Below are 27,876 nucleotides of genomic sequence, written 5' to 3' on the forward strand. Positions count from 1 at the left end.
CACCATCTGAAGTGGGGTTGGGTTGGGTGTGCACTCAGGACTCCGTCACATAGAGGCATGTTGACTTGGTTCTGGCTGGGTTCAGTGAAGCTGGAGATGAAGTGAAGGCGAGGCGACAATCCAATTAAAAGACTCATTTTTAGAAAAAAAGTTTATTTTCTTTTAAAATGTTTGTACACTCAGTATGACAATGTGCTTACACAGTACTTACAGTCGAGTGGGGGTGAAACGTCTTTTGTACATAAAAAAAAAAGGAAAAAAAAGAAGAAATCTCAGAAGTCTTTCTCAAAATGAATGAAAAACGAAAATGCAACCCCCCCCCCCCCACCACCACAACTAACAAGGGAGAGGCTGAGAGGAGACAGTGGAATCCTGGGTAGAGCTGACAGATGTGGTTACTGGCACAGGGGGGTGTTGAGCTGTGTCCCCTACACACTACTGTGTCCAGGTTTGGTATAATTACACATATTTACACTTTAAATCATGGACCAATAGTCCTTTTACAAAGTCTTTGCTTATTTAAACATTCTCAAAAACTATTTCTCAGTATATTCACATATAAAGCAATATAATACATATGTGTTTGAACATGATTTAATGCAATTTAACGAGCTGAGACACACTTGCTGATTAACGACCCCGAGCCTATGAAACAGTAACCCTGACAACGGGACAAACCTCGGAGACAAACTAACAACGGTTTGCGAAAGCAAGACAGAACAGGCGCCCCTGCGGTGCCCGTCCCAAGGAATTATAATCGTAAAAAAAAAAAGACAACAAGGTGAGATGTACAGAAATGGACTGTTAAAAACATCACAATGCTACACCCTCCTCTCTCCTGGGGGGAGGGAGGGAAGAGACGATGCTGGAGGGTTAAAACAGAGGAAGGGGCACATCGCCACTCCAGCCGGAACTGCTGTTTCTTCACCACACAGTCCACAAAGCCGACTAACTTGATAGAGATGACATGATTCGACACACTCAGCCCAGCAAGCAGCACCAGAAACACAAAGTCAATGGCTGGGGTAGTAGTGACGCACAAGAAAGCCAGTCATGACAGGGGGTTGAGGGGGGGTCAAACAGATTTTTTTTTCATTTCATTCATGATTTTTGACATTGATCCATTTTTTACTGGTTGTTCATAGGCAACATCCAAACAGTGAAAAGTACTGAAGAGCTATTCATATTTTTTACGTCTGTCCCGATCTTTTCCTAAATCCTTTTCAGACAGGGGGAGTGAAAGAGTGGAGCATGAAGTGATCAATCTCGAAAAAACATTGTTAAGAAAGGGAAACTGGAAAATGCTTAAAACCAAAACATGATGTTGAGGACAGTCAATGTAGCACCCCTTTAGTGTCACCCTCTGTAGACACCACACCTGAAAGTCATTCTTGTGACGGTCATCTCTGGAGATCACTGTGATTCTCCCCCCCTTCGCTAACCAGTTTATTGAGTGGGAACCAGACAGCTCTCAAGGCAGCAGTTAACACACCCAGTCATTGTCATAAATACGTGTACGGGAGGCGGTAGCCCTCTCTCACTATCTGACGACAAGACACTCCAGACAGGTTGACCCCGCGCTTGTAGGAGTGAGAGGATCGTAAAAAGGCAAATCTGTGCGTGGGGGATTTGAGTGTCTCCCAGAGCGGATGTAAAGCCTTGATCCCTGTACTCGAGACAGGCTTTAGTCCAGCTCCGTGTCCTCTTTGGGCCTGTACACGGTGCCAAACTTCTGCATGTACTTCTTGATGTACTCCTTGGTCTTGTGCTTGACGTTCTCATTGCACTCCAGGTCCTCTGGGTTGGTGCAGGACTTCAACTCCTTGTTCATCACGCCGTGGGTCAGCTGAACACAGGGAGAGGAGGCGAGGAGGAGAGGAGGAGGAGGACATGGAGAGGAGGAGAGGAGGAGGAGGACAGGGAGAGGAGGAGGAGAGGTAGAAGAGGAGGAGGAGGACAGGGAGAGGAGGAGGAGGAGACAGGGAGAGGAAGAGGAGGAGACAGGGAGAGGAGGAGGAGGAGGACAGGGAGAGGAGGAGGAGGACAGGGAGAGGAGGAGGAGGAGAGAGGGAGAGGAGGACAGGGAGAGGAGGAGGAGGAGAGAGGGAGAGGAGGAGGAGGAGGACAGGGAGAGGAGGAGGAGGACAGGGAGAGGAGGAGGAGGAGAGAGAGAGAGGAGGAGGAGGACAGGGAGAGGAGGAGGAGGACAGGGAGAGGAGGAGAGGAGGAGGAGGACAGGGAGAGGAGGAGGAGGAGAGAGGGAGAGGAGGAGGAGGACAGGGAGAGGAGGAGGAGGAGAGAGGAGGAGAGGAGGAGGAGACAGGGAGAGGAGGAGGAGGAGGAGGAGAGAGGGAGAGGAGGAGGAGAACAGGGAGAGGAGGAGGAGGAGAGAGGGAGAGGAGGAGGAGGACAGGGAGAGGAGGAGGAGGACAGGGAGAGGAGGAGGAGGAGACAGGGAGAGGAGGAGGAGGACAGGGAGAGGAGGAGGAGAGGAGGAGGAGGACAGGGAGAGGAGGAGGAGGAGGAGAGGAGGAGGACAGGGAGAGGAGGAGGAGGACAGGGAGAGGAGGAGAAGGACAGGGAGAGGAGGAGGAGGAGACAGGGAGAGGAGGAGGAGGAGAGGAGGAGGAGGACACAAAGAGTTACATCTTTTCTTCTCGCCAACAACACAACGTGCAGGGTTCTACATTAATGGTTGCCCGCTTGCCCGGTGCAGTAAAACATTCACCGGGTTTGTTTGCGCGACAGCGACGGCGCTTCTGGATCCTGGATCTGTGTATCGGTGTGCAGGAAGAACAACGGACGGCGCAGGCGCCAGACCAGACTAGACGATCGTGGAGTGAAGATATTATTAAAGCGTACGCGGTGCGGTGCGTGATCGACAGGCGTGTACACTTTAATCATATCTTCACTCTACGATCGTCTAGTCTGGTCTGGTGCCAGCGCCGTCCGTTGTTCTTCCTGCACACCGATACACAGATCCAGGATCCAGCAGCGAACCCTGAACGTGGATGGCCTCACTAAACAGAGAGTAGTGGTGATCACACACTGTGACATATCGAGAGGGATTTGATTTGGGGGGGCGTTCATGCAAAGCGATCCATTTCATAAGCTTTAGTTCTAGTTTAGTTCTTGCTTTAAATTTAAAACAATGAAACTCCAGCTCTAGATGGGAGTACGTTCTAAATGTGAGTACACTAAGAGGCTTTGTTTTAGGGCTTCGGGCACAGTATGAAACGTACATGCCAGTTTACTTGGCCTCTCTTTGTTTATTATGTCCATGTGCTCAGAGTACTGGTATGTCCAAATGGCGCTCAATTTAAACCAGTCCCCCCACAGAACTGTGGCTGACAACCCGGAGAACCAGGGGGGGAAAAAGAGCCTGCTGGCCTTTGAAGAAACACCGGCCGAACATTCTGGGCTCTTAGGAGGGGAATGGGTAAAAGAAAAAAAGAAAAAGGAGAAAAAAAACTAAACACAGACTCTGTACTCTGAATGTACAATGTGTTCCATTTGTCCACCAAAAAAAGGTTCAAAAACATTGTTCAAACCAGGGGAGACGAAGGCTCAACTATTTAGTTCCGGTCTGAGTGACGCTTCAGTGGAAGAGTTGAAGGGAAATACCCGTACCCTTAGAAGTCAAGTGCTATCCAAGACTTTCACTCAATTTACTCTGACTATTCGAGGGGGGGGGGTCAATGATTTGAATCTAGTAAAATATGAACATTTGGAAACTGTACAATGGGCTTTCTAACAGAACGGGCCTTAATCCCAGGCCTGACAAATGTTATCAGGTTTACCTTCCTGGCCAGGTGCTTGAAGTCCTCTGTGTTGACGATGCGGCCCAGCTTGCAGTCCGGCTTCCGGTACGGGTTCAGACAGGTCACAATGAACTGGGACATCTGAGCATTACAACACAGAGGAGATGAACTGAACATCTGAGCATTACAACACAGAGGAGATGAACTGAACATCTGAGCATTACAACACAGAGGAGATGAACTGAACATCTGAGCATTACAACACAGAGGAGATGAACTGAACATCTGAGCATTACAACACAGAGGAGATGAACTGAACATCTGAGCATTACAACACAGAGGAGATGAACTGAACATCTGAGCATTACAACACAGAGGAGATGAACTGAACATCTGAGCATTACAACACAGAGGAGATGAACTGAACATCTGAGCATTACAACACAGAGGAGATGAACTGAACATCTGAGCATTACAACACAGAGGAGATGAACTGAACATCTGAGCATTACAACACAGAGGAGATTAACTGAACATCTGAGCATTACAACACAGAGGAGAAGGCGTGAAGAAGTCATGTCAACTGTTCTAGAATAAAATGTTTTATATTTTAAAAAACAAATGAAGAATGACAGGTGTATAGGGTGCGGTGCTTGAGGTATATCATACAGAGCATGAAGCCCCCCCCCATCTCATCATGGGAGAGGCCTTATGCCAACACAGGGCCTGGTGGCTGCTCTCCAGGGTTCAGGTGAGTGTGTCTCACCTCTTTACGGAACGTCTCTTTGCTCTTCTTGGCCAGCTCGCTGGAGGTGTCCGCCTCTGCCGTCTTGGTGGAGAACTGAGGAGAAAACAAAGCGACAGGGTCATGGAACGTGTCTGTCGAAAAAACATCACACACCCAGAAGCGTTGTTTCTGCTTCGCTCAGCTTGAAACTGGACTGCACTTATAGCACCGTTATCCAAAGCGCTTTACAACAGCCTCTCATTCACCCATTCCAGGAATGCAAACACAACTATGATGAAAAAAGAGAGAACTACCCGAAGTTGTTATGGATGGGAGGGGCGGTTCGGCGAGGGCGAGTGTTATAAAAAGTGGTTATGACTTAAATCAATCGTTTGCTCTGAAGAAGCTCCTCTCACAAAACCATTACGTCAATGTTGCTACTCTTCTCTACACTCACACAACCCACCTCTGCATTGGATATGCTGGCAGTTTAGGTGCAGCACTTTACCTGATCTTCTCAGCTGCTTGGTTGCTGGGAGTGGGGTCTCCTTTCTGAGGAGCTGTTTCACACTGTGTTGTTATGATAGTGGTCACCTGTGTATATATATGATATGTTATGTATATACTCTCGCTAATCAAGCCACTCGCTAGTCAAGCCAAACTATTGCAATGTATTGGATTCTCTGAGTAATCCCCACTGCTACCTAGTTAACTATAACACTACTTTACATTGTAAGCAGGCTCACAAAACAAGCTGTGTTAGTTGACTAGCGATGTGTCATTGATTTTCAACGCTTAGCTCGCGCTTTTATTTTGAAATCGCGAAAACAAAAACAGAAGTCAATGTCGGAATGAGCCTCTCGTTGTTGTTCAGAGAACAGATGCCAAACTACCGACATGTTTGCTGTAATAATATGATTTGGCAGTAGGCAGCCATCAGTCAATAGCTTGTCTCATTCACAGAACAGCATGGGTTGCTTGCACTGTTTGATTGCGTATTTTAGAGTTGACTACAGAGATGCTGAACTTTAGCACTAGCTAACACTAGCTATCTATTTACCTTAGCTTGGTTCCGTTTAGCTAAATACACAGTCTAAGTTAACTTATCTAGCCAGCTAGCTAACGCTATAACGCTGAACTGCTCGAACCTGCTGAAAACCTTGAGGTCCAGTTAAGCTAACGTAGCTAAGCTAGCTAGCCTAATAGCTTACGTTAATATAGACTCGGTGTAGAAGCTGCTCTGACACGGAATACAATAACGTACAGAGCTAGTATTGACGGTCCAATCAAACTGCACGCAACGGAGTGACGTTTCCGGTTCGCAGCAGTCCTGACCCCTGACGCGCCATTCAGACTGTAGGAATACAGTATACTGTATAGTTAAGGAGATTCGTCTGTCACCACCCCCCCGCGATTCACACAAGTCACCCAAATTGACGTGAAAAAAGTGAAAAGCTCCGAAAAGCGAGTTGTTTGCATCCCTGCCATTCACACACACATTCACACACAGATGGCGGCAACCTACCATGCAAGGCGCCGGCCCGCTCACTGGGAGCAATTTGGGGTTCAGTGTTTTGCCGAAGGACACTTCGACATGTGGCCAGCCAGGGCTCGATCCGCCGACCTTGCGATCATTAGACGGAGGCTCTACCTCCTGCGCTACTGCCGCACCCAACACAACATCACACACCCAGAAGCCTTTTTTGTTTCTGCTTGGAACTGTCACCTGGGGGGTATTCCACGTACCTTGATTAGTATATCGGCGATAAAAATAAAAGCCGCGTTCAGGCAACTCGTGATGGGAATTCAAGCCTCAGGTGATTCCTCGAACGAGGATCAGGCTTATGTCATCAGTGTTCACAGAACACCGGTTTAGAAATCCTCGATATGGGCGAGTGCACGCTAGGGGTGCAACCAGGGTTCGAGTTATAAGCTGAACTCTGTGGGGGTCTCCAAAATAACAGTGCGAAATGTTCTCATGCACGCGCGAATCATGCCCACACAGCGATGGGACTTACAAGTTTTAATTAGCTATAGGCAGTAGCGGATTAAGGTGGTCAGTGGCCCTAGGCTACTCCTTTGTGTGAGGACCCCCCGCCCCCATACACAAGCCTGCCCCCTCCCCAAAATATACAACTCACGAGCACCCTGCACACACACACCACTCATAATGCTTTACCATAAAACACTTAAACACTTTAATAACACAATAACACAACAGTGTTAATAATGCAAAGAATAAAAAAAAAGTTCGGTGCATTCAGTTCTGTCTCTATTGCTCTCCTCTCCCGTTGTCTCTCTGTTACTGTCCTGTTGTCTGTCTCTCTGTTGCTGTCCTGTTGTCTGTCTCTCTGTTGCTGTCCTGTTGTCCGTCTCTCTGTTGCTCCCCTCAGCTCTAAATGAAAGAAATGAATTAGCTAATTAGTTGGCATGTAAACATATAGTTAGGGTTGGGTACAGTTTGGGTTTTATTCGATACCGGTGACAAATCGATACTTTAAAAACGGTACCGGTACAGAAACATCATCCTCATCCTCAAATCCCAACATATCCTGACGCTACAGCTGCAGGCTACTCATTTCACCACATCAACAGCCCCACATGAAACAACAGCTATAAAAGCGATAGTCACACATGTATCTCGGCCAATAATTTTGTTATTTTTGCTATACAGAAGGAGCGAAAAATACATTAGGTTAGTACACTAGGTTAGTAAAAAGTAAAAGCCACCTTACCTTTACGGAGACAAGATAGACCAAAGTGGTCTGTTTTCAGTAGGCTGAGTGGTCTGTTTTCAGTAGGCTGAGTGGTCTGTTTTCAGTAGGCTGAGTGGTCTGTTTTCAGTAGGCTGAGTGGTCTGTTTTCAGTAGGCTGAGTGGTCTGTTTTCAGTAGGTAGCAGAGTCCTCAGTAGTAGCAGCAGTAGTAGTAACAGTAGTAGCAGCAGGGCTAACGTTAGGTGTCATAGCAGGTTTCTTTGATAAAAACCCGACATTTTCTAGGCTTGATGACCCGGTCGGCAGCAGTGGCCTTTTTTTGGGCGGCATGGTAGCTACTGTATGTATATACTCCTGTATAGCTAATGAATGAATGTTTGCTTCTCAATAATAGGCTAGGTGCACGATCTCACTACTTCCTGAAAGGCAACTGGTGTCTCACTCTATCCGCTTGTTAAGTCTGACGTCAAAAGTGACGTTTAGCCATTTCCGTGTCCAAACCAGAAATTCCCTGCGCCAGAGTACCTGTGAACTACAGCGGTAGAATGACAGTTTAATCGTTTTTTAGACTCGGATCTATTCATACAACAAGGGACACAATACATTCCAGTTTTCTCCATATTGTCAGGGTATTTGAGCCTCGGAAAAGCGCTATATGAATATAATTAATTATTATTATTATTTCTCCATTTCGAAGACAGCGCCTCAGCCAAGACACGTCACGACTTAACAAGCGGATTGGTTTAATTGATTAATCAGCTGTGCACTGTGTGTTCCAACGGTTTACCGCACAGCTGATTAATCAACCTTTTGCTGTTGCACAATATTCTACTGCGCCCCATGGTGTCTTGGTGGTGAAGTGCAGGCAGTCAAAGGCATACTGTCATTCACAGGAGATTAATGGTGCGCGTAGTTCTTTTGAAAAACGTGTTTATTTTACAATATTTATAATATAAATTAAATAATATTCATTACATTGACATTTTGATCAAATAATAGTTGTGGTAATGTATTATTAGCGACCCCCACAGATTTTTGATTTTACTGCCTTCATGGGAGCTCAGAGAGCCTCAGACCATCTCTATGGGAGCTCAGCTCCCATTGGCTCCCACATAACTCGAACCCTGGGTGCAACGGTTCAGTTGGCCCACGGTTTGGTATTAACCTCGGTTTTTGGGTCACGGTTCGGTACGTGTTTTTAATTTATTTTTAAATGCTACTATTTATTTACTGTTACTTTACTTTATTTTGGTTATACTTATGGAACTTTAACATTTAGACACATTCCAGAATATGACTGGTATATTGTATAATATAAATATATATAAACAAAAACTGCCTGTTTACGCAGGCGTATCCCTGTTGATTTACTGTTCCCGTGCTGCTCTGCTACTAGCTATGTTTTATACTGTATATTTCTATGTATTTTGTATCTGTTTTTAAATTTGTTGTTGTACGGCGACCTTGAGTGCCATGAAAGGCGCCTTATAAAATAAATGTATTATTATTATTATTAAAAAACACTTTCAAATGTAAACAAATTACAAATGTGACTTGTTGTGGATTGGAACTACTGATCATAAGCTTTCAAATGATGTGTCATACATTGAAATCAGATTGACGAAGTTAGAGTCATTTGAATGTTGTTAGACCTCAGGCACATATAGGGTTAAACTGAATGAAACCGGAAGCAAACGCTGCTAACAGCTAACGGCTAACAAAACACGTCTAAACTGTATTTTAATAACATAACATGCTGATTGAACATCAACATGCTAAAAACACATAACTACACATAATTAGATGATCACACAGTCCTTGCTTTTGAACACGTCCTAAAATGAATAGTATGTTTACAAGCCATGTATCACTTACCGCTAGCCTCAAACAATAACAATGAACTCATAACACAAAGTATAGCCGCTTCACGCGAGTGGTTTATGGTTTCACCAGCTGGCGTCACAAAAGAAGTGCCTCTTAGGCTTGAGGACTAGTATATAATAGGAGAGGAAGAAATGAAAGTAAAAATGCACTTTAGCTACGAGAGCTCTATCCCATATACCGTATTTTCCGGAGTATAAGTCGCACCACTAAGAAATGCGTCATGAAGAAAAAAACACATATAAGTCGCATTGATTTAGAAATGTATTTCACAAAATCCAAGACCAAGAACAGACATTTAATCTGGAAAAGCAAGTTATTCAACTACACCATGGGTCACCAACAGGCGGCCCGCGGGCCGAATGCGGCCCACCAAAGCGTCCCATCGGGCCCGTGGAATATTTATGTTTTTTAAATATGAATGAATTCAGAAAATATGAGGACGGAAATACCGTTTAGAACATATAGGGCGCGTTCGTAAATTCGTCGATGCGCACACTGGATTCAACGTCGTCATGGAACTAAGTAATTTGATTGGACTAGAGGCAGTCACGTGGACGCTCTGACTCTCTGAGCGAATTTACGAACGCGGCCATAGCATATATAGTTCTTCCAATGCAGGACGATTCAGACCTAACTCATTCACAAAGCTGCAACCTTGCATCTAAATAGCAGTAGCAAAGCTGAAACTAATTCCCATCTTTTAAATGGAATGCGGCAGACGTAGCGCCTATTCGCATGCAAGAATGAGGGGACACTCATAGATCGCATTTAACATTCTCCACATGCTCTTGTTTAACATTTCGTGTTATAGCCTATTTTTTCACATGCACATTATAGTGATTTAAATAACAACTAACTTCTCAGTCAAAACATGAATGCGGTAAATGGCTTGTTATGCTTGTAGAACCCAGACAGCCCAGAGAGACACACCAGTTGCCCTCTCGTTCAGATAACGTTCTGCTAATAATTCCACTGGCATGTCCATATCCAGCTTTTAAGCTTGCAATATTTCTGCGACGGGTCTCAGGGTATGACTTCTCAGGGTATGATTCTCTGAAAGCTGCATGCCTTGTATAATTGTAACGGCGAAGATTGTATCGTTTTTCAACAGCTACCGTTTCAGTGCAGATGAGGCATACAGGTTTTGCTTTACTAAATGTTGGCAAGATGAATGCGTACTTGTCAGTCCATTCCTCATTAAAGCTGCGGTTTTCCACGTGAATTTTACGCTTCAGGTTGTTTGAGAGTGACATTTTGCATGATTGATAACTGAAAATTATTACAATGTGTAATAACAAAGTGAAGCCAAAATATCTTCATCGCCCCCTGGTGGCTGGCTGCAGTATAGGTGTCAGGAGTCTGTTAACACTGATAATAAGCCATTAATAACATACATTTTGAAAGAAAGTGAAAATATTAAACAATAATATGCTAATTATGCCTAAATAAATATAAGTCCGGCCCCCACAGTGTATGCTTCGAAAAATTCTGGCCCTTGGACAAATGTAGTTGGTGACCCCTGAACTACACAATACCACACAGAACAACAGGCTGAATCGGCTAAATTAACATAACAAGCCAGCTAGCCAACAAGCAAGTTACCAGTAAACAAGTTCACCAAGCTACCGTTAATGTTTCAGATAATTCTTCAGTGGTATAGGAGCAGCATATAGTTGTGACAAGCCCAGAGCGCCCTCTGGCGGCTGTAGACGGCAATGTAAAACTATGAAAAAAACCGCGACATAGTCCGGAAAATATGGTACCCATTATGCGCATTTTAAGCGCATATAGGACATGCGTGAAGCATTTCTGCGACACGCGTTTCTGTTCACTGTTTTCATTCCCTCATCGCTGTATTCAATACCAAAACCAGAATGAATGACCCCACAACGCAGATTTGTAGCAATCCAGGGCTTCCTCAAACTGTTGCCATGTTCTCAACTCCGCTCGCCATGAACAAACATCCGACTTTGAATGAAACACAGGATAAACCGAAAACCGTCACGGTTCACTAGTGTATTGAACCGTGGAACGCAAACCGAACCGTCCGTAAAAAAAACGAGAACCGTTGCACCCCTAGTGTACGCAGACATAAAGAACCCTGAAGAGTCGAACTGTCGAAATGAAGATACTACACTCCACAGCGGTCCTACTTTTTGCGCACCACTCTACTTATTCATCTTTATGAAGACGAAAAATAAGATGTAAAATAGTGCAATACTGCCGCAATTAACAAGGCGAGGGAAATGGTTTGGCAAGAAATTGCTGACCGATTAAATGCGTAGGTCATAGCCCCAGTTATTGTTATATGTTCATACTTTAATAAATGAATATTTACTACTGTGGTGATATCAGCAGCAGGCTACATACAGTTATATTGTCACGATGTCATAGTGGTATTGACCGCTGCCATAGTATTTATTCGTCATTTTAAGACGGTGGTTCAAATCCCTCTTCTGATGCACTTTTTACTGCATTTCGTTGTCTGAATCTAATCTAAAATCTCATCTAAAAAAAAATCTTATGATTACTGATGGATAGATGATTCACTTAGACAGACATATATATTGTAAATCGATTTGCATGAAGGCTTTGGTTAAATGTAAAACTACAAATAAATAAACGTTTTAATTAAATTATATCAAGTTTCGAACCGTGAACCTTCGGACCTCTAGCTGGCTGCCTTAACCCCTGCACCAAACACACCGCTGTGATGATGCCAATGCAAGTTAATAGACATACCTATTTTATTTATTTTTTTACACTTTTTTATTTATCTATCTATCGATCGATCACACTTTAAAAATATCAAATTATCTATCCATCACAGTCAAACTATCTACCGGTATCTATCTCTCTCGTAAAAAGTGGGAACTAATATTTCCTAATAGACACGTGAGGAACTGTCGTTCGGGATGTAGTTTCCGCCTGTGAGACATTTTTGACGCACGCATTACCTAAACCAGCCTGTAAGTCTGCTCACGACCAGAATTACTCAGAAGGATTGGTTGCATAGCAACCAAGCAGTGAATTATTTGAGCCACATTGATGGAACCGAATGCAAACTGAAATGATCGCAGATTAGAAGATAATCAGCCTTCTAGGAATCAGCCCCAGGTCGTCAGTCTAGTGTTCTAACAGCCCATTTCACCACGAGGTAGGATAGACATGTCCTCAGCTGTGGCAGCCAGCAGCAGCCATTTCACAGCGATTAAAACCAAAAACCCAACCTGGCTGGCGTACTGAAATTCCAAAACATCAAAAGCGGAGGGAGGAAGTGAGTGTATACTGGCCACCACGCCCGCGGGGCTGCTGGACCAGGGATGGAAGACAGCAGGTGCTGCAAGGCTCTCAAGGACAGAGGGACAGACAAGCACCTGGCCGCCCGCCCCTCCACAGGAGCCCGCACAAAGCAGGGATATCCTGCCGCCCCCCCCCAGGCCCTCAGCAACAAAGGCAGCCAGTCAACAGCTGATGCCTTGTGCCCACACCGGGGGGGTGGCGAGGATCAAAGGAGAACACAATGGATTCACACACACACACACACACACACACACGGTTTCTCTCCAACACTTGGGCGCGTTGTGCCCACAGAACCTGCCAGAGAGAAGCACTCAGAGAGACTGGGGGGGGGCAGAGTACAGTGTTTTACGAGAGTGCGGGGTATGACAGTTCCTGGGCACGGACGCCCCTATCAGAACACATGTTGGACCTGGGCCACATGACCTCGTAGCTTTTATTGGCGGGGCGACATATTCATAAAAAATAAATTAAAATAAAAGTATCTCTCCCTCTTTCAACTCGGCCTCAGCTACGTGCACATCTTCTTAAAAAAACCATCTAGACAAAAGGGGCCGTTGCGTAGTTAGACACTCTAAACCATGAAACCGCAAATAAACTAATGCAAGTTTCCTCAGCCGGTTTCCATTATCATCAAAGGCGGGCTAAAAACGAAGAGGGAAATCAAACTGCGCAGAGAGAGAGAGAGAGAAGGGAGGGAGAGAGAGAGACGGAGGAGATGAGCTGAGCCACCCCGCCCCTGCCTGCCTGCCTAGGGGACACACAGCTGTCTGTGGGCAGGGACAGGAATGGTGTGTGCGGGTTCCAGTAATTTTTTTCCCTCTCTCCTAACGTTCTCCACCACCACCTTAGATGTCGAGGATGGTCTCTTCAAAGTGCCGTCGCCGTTCAATAAAAACATTAAAAAACCTTTAATTAATCTGCCGTTAGCTTTTTAGTGACTAGGGTTGTTTCCTTTTTTGTTTTCCACGAGATGAAACCGCCGCTGAAAATAATCACTCCTGCGACATCTTCAATTAACTGTGGGAACGAACACTGTCATCAGGCTCTGTAACGCGCAGCAAAGCACTCTGGGAAGCTGAGCTCCGTTTCACATTGAGACCTTCTGCTAGCATATCAGCCCAATAGAGCTCTCAGGTCTTCTGCTAGCATATCAGCCCAATAGAGCTCTCAGGTCTTCTGCTAGCCTATCAGCCCAGTAGAGCTCTCAGGTCTTCTGCTAGCATATCAGCCCAATAGAGCTCTCAGGTCTTCTGCTAGCATATCAGCCCAATAGAGCTCTCAGGTCTTCTGCTAGCATATCAGCCCAATAGAGCTCTCAGGTCTTCTGATAGCATATCAGCCCAATAGAGCTCTCAGGTCTTCCGCTAGCATATCAGCCCAATAGAGCTCTCAGGTCTTCTGATAGCATATCAGCCCAATAGAGCTCTCAGGTCTTCCGCTAGCATATCAGCCCAATAGAGCTCTCAGGTCTTTTGCTAGCATATCAGCCCAATAGAGCTCTGAGGTCTTCTGACGCTGGTTTTCTCTGTGTACCACATGTAGAAAAGAGGAGACTTGGTGAGGCTGCATTCTCATTTTATGCACCCAGATTGTGGAACGCACTGCCAATTTATATTAGGGATGCAACAAATATGTTCAAGTCAAGACTAAAAATCCATCTTTTTAATATTGCCTTTAAATAACTAAATAATTAAATTATGATTCTATAATGATTGGAGCACTTTGAGCTGCAACGTTTGCAGGAAAAGCGCTATACAAATAAAAGTTATGATTATTATTATTATTAATATTATTATTATTATTATTATTGAACAGATGAGACCAGGAGGGCCACTCTTTTCACACTATCGTCAAAGTTGACTAAAATCTCTTGGAGCCGAGGTGTGTTTTGGGAGGGTTCAAAGGTCACCTTGGAGGGGTTCTCGTCGTACGTGGGGGTCCCCAGGTCCATCTCCGCCTCGTGGTCCATGTTGCCGTCGTCACCGTCCCACTGCGGAGGAGGGTCCCACTGGGTCTGTCTGAGGGGGGAGGGGGAGGGTTACACACACACACCCAGTGTTTCCTCTATATGCATTTATTGGTGGCGGGCCGCCACGAAAGAATTTCCTCCACCACTAACTGATTCAGACAGTCCACTTTGATTCAGGCTGCGCAGAAAGGCAGCGAGTTATTATGACCGGAGAACAGAAAAAAAGCAGATTGAAGCTAGATTTAGGCCGCTTCCAGACCAACATTTCGTTACGATTTAGGGCGTAGTTAGTTACAATATGTTACAATGTTGCAATTAACCTCGTCGTTTGTGTTCGCACTGCAATCGAGACTCAACAGGCGTGCGGCGCGAGGCGACGCGCTTTCAAAACAGTTTTGTGATTGGTCCGAATTTAGCGGGACATTTGGATTTCTCTCTTCTCCCGTCGCCGGTGCCTTTAATCCCGTATCCTAATCGAAAATGCAACATCATCAGCGACGACTGTGGGTTATTGCATTTACTGCTGTTCTCTGGTTCATGTTCTTATACCAGTGCTCAGTATATTAAATGAACATTCGTAATGTAGTCTAGTCTCTGATGTTCATGGTCAATTAAATGCGGTGGTAGCTGACGTCGGCACGTTGCGCCGTTCTGAGCGGCAGCAGGTCTCGCTGCTCTGTTTTTAATGTTTGTCGGTTTTTTGTTGTATAATGTCTAATGTTACAACCTCAGCCAGAGTTGTTTATACCAGAAGTGCCCTCTTTGCACTAAGAGAGACTGCAAAACATGAGGGTTTCAAACACTCATTACCGAAGGAACTACGGAAGAAATACCGGGGGTGCAGAGCTGGAGAGAAGCTAAAAGCTAAATCGAGGAGGCGGTGGAGATACAAGCCGTTTCTACCATCAATCGTAATGGGAAATGTTAACTCCTTACCCAACAAATGTGACGAGTTGGAGGCACTCGTGATGCATCATTCAGTGTATCGGGAGACGGGAGTGCAGCCTGATGTGCTTCTCTGAGAGCTGGCTAAATGACAACATCGCCGACTCATGTGTGGAGATCGAACTATTCATAGCAATATGCGCGGGGCAAAAATAATCTATTGCCTCTAAAATCACCACGAACAGAACGGCGGAGGTACGGGTAAACACGGCTCATGTTCTGTCATCAAAGGTAAGAGTTGGTTTTCTTTAACTCAGCTGATGCATTACCTTGCTGTTGTTGTTTAGCGAATGCTCCATCTGACTGTCCCACTGTGATTTTACTTGTGTAAACAGTTAATGAGTAACGTTAGCCGGTTTTGTGCGTGTACTGTCATGTGTGTGTGTGTGTAATGCGCGTTCTGCATGTTCCGCTGCAGCTGTAGGATATATTGGTATTTGATCACCTTCTATATAAAATCACCTGCTCGGCTTTAATGACTTAACCGCTATTTAAGGAATTATAATTGTTGCCACCCTCTATACTAGTTTTTGGTGAAACCACGTCTTTGTTTTGAGCGCCAGTGCGCGTTTTATGCGAAAGATAACCGCTCCGCCACTAAAGTGAAAATTCCTGGAGGAAACACTGCACACCCACACTCACACACCACACCCCCCCCCCCCCCAGTGATGGTATGGTAGTAGTAGATCTCCTACCTAGTGATGATGTGGTAGTAGATCTCCTACCTAGTGATGATGTGGTAGTAGATCTCCTACCTAGTGATGATGTGGTAGTAGATCTCTTACCTAGTGATGATGTGGTAGTAGATCTCCTACCTAGTGATGATGTAGTAGATCTCCTAACTAGTGATTATGTGGTAGTAGATCTCCTACCTAGTGATGATGTGGTAGTAGATCTCCTACCTAGTGATGATGTAGTAGTAGATCTCCTACCCAGTGATGATGTAGTAGTAGATCTCCTACCTAGTGATGATGTGGTAGTAGATCTCCTACCTAGTGATGATGTGGTAGTAGATCTCTTACCTAGTGATGATGTGGTAGTAGATCTCCTACCTAGTGATGATGTAGTAGATCTCCTACCTAGTGATGATGTGGTAGTAGATCTCCTACCTAGTGATGATGTGGTAGTAGATCTCCTACCTAGTGATGTGGTAGTAGATCTCCTACCTATTGATGATGTAGTAGTAGATCTCCTACCCAGTGATGATGTAGTAGTAGATCTCCTACCTAGTGATGATGTGGTAGTAGATCTCCTACCTAGTGATGATGTAGTAGTAGATCTCCTACCTAGTGATGATGTAGTAGTAGATCACCTACCTAGTGATGATGTGGTAGTAGTAGATCTTGCCCTCTGGGTCCCGCGCCACCTTCCAGCTGGGGGGCAGCACGATGGTCTTGGGTTTGGGCGGTGAGGGGGGGGGCAGGTCCATCACACTGTTGGGCACCATCATCTCCTGCAGGAGGGGGGGGCAGAGGGAGGCGCAACACAAGCTCAGTCTCAGCCCAGAGAGACCAGGGTCAGACTGATACTGACGCTGACAGACTGACTCTCTACATCCTGACGCACGCACCCACGCCCCCTTGTGGCCAGATCTAGATAGACAGAGGTGGCCCCCTGAAACAACAGACCTCCTCCCTGTCCTGACCCTGATCAGAGGGAGGTCAGAGAGAACGGGGGTGTTGCCAAGGGTCAGAGGAGAGGGTCAGGGGTCAAGGGAGAGGGTCAGAGGAGAGGGTCAGGGGAGAGGGTCAGGGGTCAGAGGAGAGGGTCAGGGGTCAGAGGAGAGGGTCAGGGGTCAAAGGAGAGGGTCAGGGGTCAGGGTTTTACCTGCGGGACAGTCTGGGAGGTGACGATGGTGGTGACTGTGCCCCCCTGCTGCAGCAGCACCCCCTGCTGGTGGCCCGTGTACATGGGCTGGCCGTGGAGGTAGCTGGCCGCCGGGTCAGCGTACGCCTGGGACCAGAGACCACAGGGACTCACACACCAGAACCAGAGACAACATGGATTCACACACACACACACACAACATGGACTCACACACACACACACACACACACACACACCAGACACAACATGGACACACACACACACACACACCAGAGACCACATGGACACACACACACACACACACACACAACAAGGACTGTATGACAGAGTCCTACCTGTATGACAGAGTCTACCTGTATGACAGAGTCCTCCTTGTATGACAGAGAGTCTACCTGCATGACAGAGTCCTCCCTGTATGACAGAGAGTCTACCTGTATGACAGAGTCCTCCCTGTATGACAGAGAGTCTACCTGTATGACAGAGAGTCCTCTCTGTATGACAGAGAATCTACCTGTATGACAGAGAATCTACCTGTATGACAGAGAGTCTACCTGTATGACAGAGTCCTCCCTGTATGACAGAGAGTCTACCTGTATGACAGAGAGTCTACCTGTATGACAGAGAGTCTACCTGTATGACAGAGAGTCTACCTGTATGACAGAGAGTCTACCTGTATGACAGAGAGTCTACCTGTATGACAGAGAGTCTACCTGTATGACAGAGAGTCTACCTGTATGACAGAGAGTCTACCTGTATGACAGAGAGTCTACCTGTATGACAGAGAGTCTACCTGTATGACAGAGAGTCTACCTGTATGACAGAGAGTCTACCTGTATGACAGAGAGTCTACCTGTATGACAGAGAGTCTACCTGTATGACAGAGAGTCTACCTGTATGACAGAGAGTCCTACCTCAGCTTTTAGCATATATGCTCCTAGATTGTGGAACACCCTACCTGAGGGCCTGAGGTTGTCTAAAACTCAGGACATTTTTAAGCGTGACCTCAAAACCTACTTATTCAATGTCGCCTTTTGCTACTAAGGGAGACATTGGACATTATAGAACTAGGATCACTAGGCCATTACACCATACTCGTGTTTTGAGATTTGTGTTGACAGGAAAATGGACCCGGGTGCTGATGAGGCACTGTCAGCTCCCAGTAGCACCTAGAGCAGTACTGGAACCGGTACAAGGGTGTACCAGGACCACCATCAGGTTGTATTGCTGTCATCTTTATTGTCTTTATTGTGTTGTTGCATCATAACTGTGCTTAAGATTCTCTTTTGGCAGGACCTGTGACCATGCTGGATGCAGAACGATGCAGATATAACACTACATTTATGGACAGTGTGTACGCCGATAATATGCAAGGAACTTTTCCTGGATACATGGTGTACAGGTTTTTTGCCCTTGCTTGCTTGCTTTGTGCCGGTGGTCCTTGGCCTCCCCTTGGGGCCCCCCGGCTGCCCCGTGTGCCTGGTCTGTTCCGCCGCCGGGGCACCTGCTTGGCCGTCTTTGTGCGGGGGCCTCTTTGGTCTGTGCTTGCTTGGCTGGGCCGGGTGTGCTGGTGGTGGGGCGGGCTGGGTGTGTGGGGCGGCGGGGGCTCCCCGGGGGGGGGGGGTGTGGGGGCCCACCGCTGGGTACTGGTAGGCAAACTGGCTAGTAGTCGCTCTATGTATAGAGGGCTGCAAGGGAATTTTCCTGGCTACATAGTGTACAGGTTTTTACTTTTGCCTGCTCGCGGCTCTGTCAGTATTGATTGATTGATTGATTGACTGATTGACTGAAAATGTTCATTGTGTGAAGCGCATTGAGTTGCATCTTGTAAGAAATGCGCTATACAAATAAAATTTGATTTGATTTGATTTGATACCTGTATGACCGGAGCGTTGGCCTGTGGGTAGGCGGTGGGGATGCTGTAGATGGTCTGACAGGGCTGGCCCTGGTAGTAGATGGCTGTCTGGGGAGGCGCGGGGACAGGGGGGTACTGCTGGGCCGGCTGGGTCGCCACGGTGACCGTCTGCTGGGTGGCGGGGTCCCACAGGGTGGTGTAGCTCTGCTGGCCCTGCATCTGGGGGGCCGCCGCCTGAGGGGGCACCGAGAGGACGGCTACGCCGCCGGGGTCCTGGGCGGCCGCGGTGGGCCGGGCGTACTGCTGCTGCGGGGGGCCGGGGGCCAGCTGCTCCAGGGGGGCTGCGGCATGGTGCTGCGGGAGGCTGGAGACGAGGGGGGGCTGGGAGGTGGAGGAGGGAGAGGCCAGGCCCCCCAGCTCTGAGATGAGCGGTTGGGGGGGCGGCGTCTCCTCGTAGGCCAGGGGGGGCAGGGCCTCCACCGGAGGCGTGGGCAGCAGGACCTTGCCCGCGTTGGGGTTGGTGGGGTCCAGGAAGGACTGGATGGGGTAGCCGGAGGGGTAGGTGATGAACCCGGGGCTGTCGCTGTAGGCCAGGGCCTCGTACGCTAGCGTCTGGAGTTGCTGCTGCTGCTGCTGCTGTTGTTGTTGTTGTTGTTGTTGTTGTTGTTGTTGTTGTTGTTTCTGGGCCTCGTGCTGAGCCACCTCCTGCTCAAAGAGTTTCCTGCGTTCTTCCGTCGACAGTTTGTTGCGTTCCTTCGTGCGCCCCTTCTTGCTGCTGTTGGATTGGTCGAACCTGACAACACAAGAGTGAATAAGACTGACTTGAATACGGATATTTTTTTACCAAAACCAACATAAAACGAGCAATTTTTTATTATTATTCTTTTTTTCATTATTATTTGTAACATTTAATCTCAACGTCATAAATTGCTAGATATAATAAACGCCATAAAAGTGTGTGGTTAAAGATGCTATGAAAGTGATTTTTGTAAACAATGTAATTTGTCAATAAAGTAAGTGACACATGACAGCTTCTCCTCAGAACGGAGAATTCGGGAACAGTGTTGCCAGGCGTATTCCCTCCCAATTGGGCTACTTATGACCACACTGGGCAGTTTTTAGACTGTGGTTGGGCTGGAAATCAATCCCATCTGGCAACACTGTTAGGGAAGTGAGATGCTCCTGTGCGCTTTACGAGCCCTTCTGAAGACTGAAAAGGGTAACAAGCTTGTTTTTCTGTCAAGCCAAAATACTGCAATGCAATGGATTGGGTGAGTAATCCCCACTGCTACCTAGTTAACTAGAACACCACTTTACATTGTTAGCAGGCTCACAAAACAAACTGTGTTAGTTGACTAGCGATGTGTCATTGATTTTCAACAACGCTGTGGGGGCCGGCTGTGGCGCAGAAGGTAGAGCCGCCGTCTAATGATCGCAAGGTTCGCAGATTGGCGGTTCGAGCCCCGGCTGGTCACATGTCGAAGTGTTCTTGGGCAAGACACTGAACCCCAAATTGCTCCCAGTGAGCTGGCACCTTGCACGGTAGCTTGCCGCCATTGGTGTGTGAATGTGTGTGTGAATGGGTGAATGAGAGGCCATTGTAAAAGGCATAGCTATAAAAGTGCCGTCCATTTACTAACATTTTTCGAAAGAAAAGTCTGATTGTTACATCAGATCCCGATATGCGGACCAATGCATTAGAAGCATTAGTAGCACATATCAAAGTGTATTAAACGATCCGTGACTCGTTAACGTGTAAGGAGCGGGCGTACCGGTCGTCGTTGCGGCGGCTGCTGCTGCTCCTCTCGTAGGCCGAGGGCGGGGGGGGGGAGGTGGACGCGCGTCTTCTCCGTCGCTCTGTGTTGCGGGGTGTCTTTTCAGAGTCTCGATCCCGATCCCAGTCTCTATCCCTGTCCCTGTCCCTGTCTCGTTCTCGTTCTCGTTCTCTGTCCCGGTCCCTGTCCCACTCCCTGTCTCGATCCCTGTCCCGGTCTCTGTCCCGGTCTCTGTCCCTCTCCCTGTCTCGTTCCCGATCCCTCTCTTTCTCTCGCTCCCGCTCCCGTTCACGGCTTCCGGAGGGTGTGCGAGGTGTCAAGGCGACATCTCTATCCCGACTACGATCTGAAAAGGGGCGATACAACAGTTTAAGGATGAATCAACAGTTGACTGTTGTTGCGTATCTAAAACAAAGTGCAGACAGGCAGACGCCCCTACCGTTGGTCTCCTTCTCCACCTGGCTTTTCTTAGGGATCCTGTACACCTCCTGAGGAACGACAGGAGATTTTACTTCACAGCTCTAAACGCAACCATAACAGCTCTGTGACATCGACACTATGTTTCTTCAAATGATAGATCGAACAATTCACCCCACATTTGAATATCGATAAACATTGGCAAACATAACGTCTGAGCGCGTGCGTGCGAGTGTGTGCATGCGTGTCTCTGCAGTTCCTTGCCTTTAGGTCCTTCCACGTGTCCAGGAGACTGGCAGCCATGCCGCTGATGTCCATGTCGTTGAGTTGGGGCTCCTGACTTCTCTCGCTCTCCACGTCAGACACGCCCACCTCCTCATCCTGAGAGGGAGTTCCCACCGCCGCTGGGGCCTCCAAACACGCTGTGTTCACTACATGGGCCTCAGAGCTGGGGGGAGGGGCCTCAGAGCCGGGGGGAGGAGCCTCAGAGCCAGAGGGTGGAGCCTCAGAGCCGGGGGGAGGAGCCTCAGAGCCAGAGGGTGGAGCCTCAGAGCTGGGGGGAGGAGCCTCAGAGCCAGGGGGAGGAGCCTCAGAGCCAGGGGGAGGAGCCTCAGAGCCAGGGGGAGGAGCCTCAGGGGACAACTCACCAGGTGGTTCCTCACTACCCTGGGTATTCTCACCACCTGGGGTATTCTCACCACTTGGGGCATTCTCATCACCTGGGGTATTCTCACCACCTGGGGCCTTCTCCTCGCTGTCTGGGGCATTGTCTTCGCTGCCTGGGGCATTCTCACCATCCGGGGCCTTCTCCTCGCTGTCTGGGGCATTGTCCTCGCTGCCTGGGGCCTTCTCAACCTCCCTCTCAGCCTCTCTTTCCGCCTCCCTCTCAGCCACCTCCTCAGACTCTTTCTCAGGCTCCTGCTTCTCCTTCTCCTTCTCTGTCTCTGTCTCTGCAGTGGCCTCCTGCAGTGCAGCAGGCTGCTCTGCTGATGGTCTCTCAGTAACATCTGTCTGTGCAGAATGCTCCTCTGGCTCCTGGACATCTGTGGTGGGCTGTGCTCCTTCCTCCACCTCCATCTCCTCTTCAGGCTGACTGGCCTGCTCCTCCATGCTGTCCTTCTCTCCTTCAATCCCCTCCTCTTTCACCTTCTCCTTCTCTATCTCCTCTGCTTTCTCTTTAGCCTCCTCTAGTTCAGCCTCTGCACTCTCAACTGGTTCCACCTCCTCTACCTTCTCCTTCAGCTCTTTGATTGGTTCTTCCGTTGACTCCTCCATTTGAGTCTGAATGTCACCCACTGCCTCTGTGGTCTCTGTCTTTGCTGGTTTGCTCTCCGCTGGCCCAACCTGTGAGGACGATGACTCCTCTTCCTCCTCCTCCTCCTCCTCCTCATCTTCCTCCTCCTTCCCATCAGAGGCTTTGCTGGCGTCAGACAGAGCACTATCCAGGCTGTTCTCACTGATGATCTTGAGGCGGCGGTACACGGCACGCTTGGGGGTGTCACTGTCCATCTCTGGCCCCAGTTTGGCAGCAGAGCCGTCAGGAGTGTTGAGGGGTGTCTGGGCACGAGACGTGTTCTCACTGGAGTAGCCATCCATCTCTGTGGGCTGGGGGAGGGAGTGTGTCTGGGCCCAGCGCTGGATTGTGTGCAGGACCCGACTCTCCTCCAGCATGTTCTTAGTAGAGATAGGCAGCACCGACAGGGTCTTCATGATCTGGTGGGACAAACGGACAGGGTTTTTTAGACAGGGTTTAGTTAGCATAGCATCTGTTTCTTTGTTCCTCAGATGTCCATTCTAATAAGTTTAGTCTTAAATTGCTTCCTATTTACAGACTCCTAATTGAATTCTCACTTGAAATTGGAGTTTGATGTTGTTGACACTGTTGCCCTTGGCCTCAGAGAGCTCTACCATGAAGATCCACAGCAGGGAGAGGCCATGATGATCCAGGAACTGCTTCAGGCAAGATGGATTCTGGGTATCCTGTGATGTCAAACACATTCAAATTAAAGAGTTAGAGCAGCGGTTCCCAACCTTTTTGGAGTCACGGCCCACTTTACAAATCTGTCCAGTATTCGCGGCCCACTCAGCAGCGTGCGAAGCATGAAACGCGCACGAGCGCTCAAAACAACTACATAATTTCACCAAAAACAAGAGGGAGCGTGGCAATTGAAAAAAATATAATTTGCGGTTAAACCATTAAAGCCGAGCGGCGATGTTTTATATAGCAGGTGATCAAATACCAAGACCGTAAATGTTGTATGTGTTCAATATTTACGACCAAACATCGAAAATATCGATCCCATCTGGCAACCCTGTTCGCGAGTCCGGGATGGAATGTAGCCAATCAAGAAGCGAGCTTCTTCTTTTCGGATGGAAATATCGGCGCACACCACACACAATACGATCAAGGCTGTTCAATCCAAGATTTTTTATCTTTTTAAAATTAAAACGTTTTTGTAACAAAAAAACTTCAATAAAACAAATAAATTTTTGCCCATGATTTGGCGGCCCACTTGCAGTACTCTCGCGGACCACCAGTGGGCCGCGGCCCATAGGTTGGGAACCGCTGAGTTAGAGAGATCTATATAGGACCACATAAAAAACATTAATTAACAATTAACAATTAGGACACCCCAATTATTCTAAGTTATTCTAAGAAATATGGACATATCTATAATGAAAATGTAACTTATTATTTATTTAACAAAACATTTACAAAGATGCCAATTCCTACTGAGGAAAAAGTTAGGACACCTTATGCCGTAACAGCTGGTATTGCCCCCTTTGCCTGAAATAACGTCAATTAGATGTTTCCTATAACTGTCAACCAGTCTCTGACATTGACATTCCTCCATGCAGAATTCTTTCAGCTGTGTGATGTTTGAGGGGTGTCTTGTATGCACAGGCCATTTCAAAATCACCCCACAGCACCTACAACCTTTTTTGAAGGCCTCAGAAGCTCCTTTGATCTCATACCATTTCAATAATCAAGCGCAAACTAAATGTCTGAGGTTTAAATAATACAAAAAATCCTCTCTAACAATGTTCTAATTGTTTGCACCTGATGTGATGGACTTGATTGTCATTTTAAGTAATAATAAATGTTAAATTATTTAAATTTGTTATAATAATTTAAAAAAATAATCTGTTGTATTTGTTTAGTTAGATTACCACCATCTCTCAATATTGTAAAAATAAATTATCAAATGTCCATTATGTTTAAATATGTTGGAAAAGACAAAGGGTTTTCACATGACTGAGTTAGGATTAAACATTTTCTTAATCTTAAAAATGACTCAAGGGGGAGGGAATGCTTACTTGGATGAGCTTGAGGCATGTAAGTTTCTGCTCTACCGTCTCCACTCTGACCATCAGTCGACACAATGACACCACCTCCTTCTCATCATACAGGCCTTCCCCATTCTCTAGTAGCGCCTCCAGCTCCTCGTCCACCTAGGGGAAAAGATGGCAAACAACCACTCAACAATCAGAGAGGTTAGGATTAACCACTATTCATTCTATACCCTTACTACAAAAAGATGACGTCCTCTCCAAACTAGCCACTTGCACAGGATGGGAGCCTAAAATATCTGCTCCTTTGTGTTTCAGCAGTGTTATTTATAGATGGGAGAAGTCACTGGAGCTCTCAGAGCAATTAGCCTGAAGCCAGTACAAACCTGACCCAGTTATGCTGGAAGACCACCACTTGTCTATGGTCTCAGCGGATCATACAATGGCAGTTATCAAAAAACACAAATACATAAAGTGGCCCTTGTTCTACCGAATATATACACCAGTCCCAAACCTGATGAAACACACTCACCGTTGTGAGCGCGCTCACTGTGTCCTTCTTGCGAGTGCGCTCTTTCTTCATCTTCCCTCCTGCTGCTCGAACACTGACCCTGTTCTCCCCACCGAGGAAGCCTCTGCAACTGGCAGCCCCGCAGAAGCATTTCTGGGCCTCTTTCCTGGTAGGTATAGAGAGGAGACAGCTTAACCACAGGAATCTCTCACCCAAGAGAGCAACAATGGCTTCACAATGTTTACCATAAGCACCAGCATTATGTACAAAAGACATTCAAGGGGTTAAAACCTCATTATCAGCTGGATACATGGACAAATGTCAAGAGAGACACTAACCCATATCTCTGAAACTGGTAATCAAAAGTCAGCTCTGTCCCAGCGTTGACTGTCTTTGAGGTGAAGAACCCAACTCTAAGTTGCCCGTTCACAGTCCACTGAAATGACACAATACAATTATTACAGACAAATCATTTAGTTTTAAGAAACCACAGATTAACAGTAGAGAACACCATTGCGATGAACAGAAGTGAATCTAAATACCTTCTGGGTCTCACAGTTAGGCTCACAACTGTGGTTCATGAAGCGAGAGCAATTCCCCTTCAGCGTGGCATCTATGATCTAAGGAGACAAATGATGACCAATGAAATGTGCTGTCCCAAACGAATGAGAGTTAAAAAACGAAAGCCATTTTATTTGACTAAACCGAATGTTGACTTCACTGTGGCCCAACTGCAGATAAAAGACACACCTCATTATTCTTCAAGGCCATGAAATAGTAGTGGATGTTCTTCATACGGGCGTAATCTTTCACACGTGTCTTGAACTCCTTATGGTCCAACACCTCGCCGCAGTATTCCAGCACAAAGGTGTTTCTGAAACGCAAAACAAACACATTAAAAAGATGGATGACATCTTTGTAGAGTATCCTTTAACCTTTTATAGCATGACAGAAATGCTGCTTCTCTGTATCGTTTGGTAAATCCCTGCCAGCTAAGAACCTTACGGAGACAAGTCCTTCGCTGCCCGCAGTCCCCAGCCCTTATCTTCAGTAAGAATGACTTGGAAGTCTGCATGCTGTTTCATCTGGAAGCGTCGGTTCGAGCAGTACCCTCCATTCACGCACCGTGATGAGCTACAAGCGGACGGAAATATTTGTTATCCCAACATCTTAATTTTCTGCAGTAATAAGATATGTCACACATAGGGTCACATAATGTGTCCTGCCAATCACAGATCGAAAACATGACACTATACTCACAAACCAAGCTGTGAAACCCAGGACTGTCGGTCAATTAATTGTTTTATGGCACACTACAAGGTGAAGAACTCACCACTCAATCATCAGCAGGCGGTTAAGGCAGTCCTCTCCACAAGCTAATACCCCACGCGATCTTTCCTCCCTTGTGAGGACTGAGCATTCACACTGCATACGTTTGATGTCCCGATGAGACTTGTTCTTCTTCCTGTTCACGTCAAAGGACATTTCACAGTGGCAATTGCTATGAGGGCTGAAGCGTGATGACATTTTTTTCATGCACATTTAGAATACAAACAAATACAATTATTTTACAAAGTTATCATTAGAGGTGACTTTTGCAGTTAAACAAAACTCACCGCTCTGTCAGATATAGGTTCTCCTCGATCAGGTCAAAGTACGAGGGCATCTTTTTAGCCCTGGACATCTCCCTCCAATTACTGGAGTCCTGGAAGTCTCGCAGACTGAGCAAAGGTCGTTTCACTTCAGCATGAACTGGAGTTTCCTTAGAGTCTTTAGAAACCTTCTGGACATCGCTCTCTGCGAGACGTTCCCTTTTTTTCGCAAGCCCAGGCTCTGCCTCATTGTCAGAATCTGATTCGATCTCTGGCCGCCTCTTCTTGGGAGGGCCCCTGCCTCTGTGCGGCCTTAAGCTGTCATCTCTATGGGGTTCAGTCATAACAATCCTCTCTGGGGTGGCACTGACAGCACCCCTGCAGTTGCTACTAATTTCATGGGCTTGGACAAATGTGGACGAGCCTGGAAGGTTGGGATCATTGCAATCCAACACTACTCCGCTGAGCCCTGCTGGTTTACCCTCACTGTCCTCGTCATAGTCATTAGTCAGGGAGTCAGGATGTACTTGGCCAACAGACTCCTGATAATGTGGCACATGGAGGTAGACCGGTTGAGTGGTAGTAGGTTGGGCCCAATAGGCATGGTCTTGCCTGTACAGTCCCATGGAAGAGCTTCCAGGCTGTTTAGGGTTTGGAAGCTGTCCCCCGTAACTGCTGTCTGGCGGCTGGTAGGTGCTGCTGGGCTGCTCTGACTGCGTGAAATCCCACCCCAGGCTGAAGCCCTCCTTGCTGTTGAAATCATCAGAGTAAGAGAAGTCCCCGTGTTGGTAATGGGAGACCATCTTGCCGCCTCTGCCACTGACATAATGCTGTGGATGCCCTGGATCAGATTGCCTAAAAGAGTTCTCAAGACTATGGCCAGGAGCCTGGCTCACTGTCGCACAAACCTTTGGTCTCTCGTGGGTAATGCTATAAGGATCCTTATAAGGCTGGGCATTGATGGCATTGGAGCCCTCGAGCTGACTGGTGCTGTCGACCATGTTGCTCTGGGATTGATACAGCATGGTCTCCTGTGCAGGGAGGTTTCCCCCCGCACAACGGCTACTGCTCTGCTTGGTGCTCTCACTCATGGTGGAAAAGCCTCTATGCCTCTGCTTTGGGCTCTCTCGACTTGGGATTTCTTTACAGGCATTCCTGTCCAGGTCACTCTCTTGGCCACTGGGCCTGTTAGCATGTTGCCGTCCTGGGCTGGTGCTCGGACTACAGGGAGCGGCAGGCATGTCCTTTGTGTCCAGAGTCAGGGTGGAATTCTTTGGCACGACGACCACAGAGTGCAACCGTTTCAT

The 27,876-nt window shown here is 47.1% G+C and overlaps 1 protein-coding gene across 1 annotated transcript; it reads right to left on the minus strand.

Annotated features, from left to right (window-relative positions):
• Positions 1-867: 867 nt before the first annotated feature.
• On the minus strand, positions 868-27,876 carry setd2 (SET domain containing 2, histone lysine methyltransferase; the record flags this gene model as incomplete). The annotated part of the gene is made up of 19 exons (XM_080541239.1): positions 868-1,846; positions 3,801-3,902; positions 4,528-4,602; positions 14,300-14,408; positions 16,621-16,757; positions 17,132-17,257; positions 19,005-19,776; positions 20,756-21,104; positions 21,198-21,246; positions 21,440-22,888; positions 23,027-23,155; positions 24,494-24,628; positions 25,017-25,143; positions 25,316-25,413; positions 25,520-25,597; positions 25,728-25,851; positions 25,983-26,111; positions 26,311-26,442; positions 26,594-27,876. 19 exons carry the CDS (start codon positions 27,874-27,876, stop codon positions 1,685-1,687), a joined length of 5,565 nt encoding a protein of 1,854 aa, XP_080397365.1. The 3' UTR covers positions 868-1,684.

Source organism: Nansenia antarctica (genome assembly GCF_963989245.1).
Source record: "Nansenia antarctica genome assembly, chromosome: 10".
In the NCBI taxonomy this organism is placed as follows: Eukaryota; Metazoa; Chordata; class Actinopteri; order Argentiniformes; family Microstomatidae; genus Nansenia; species Nansenia antarctica.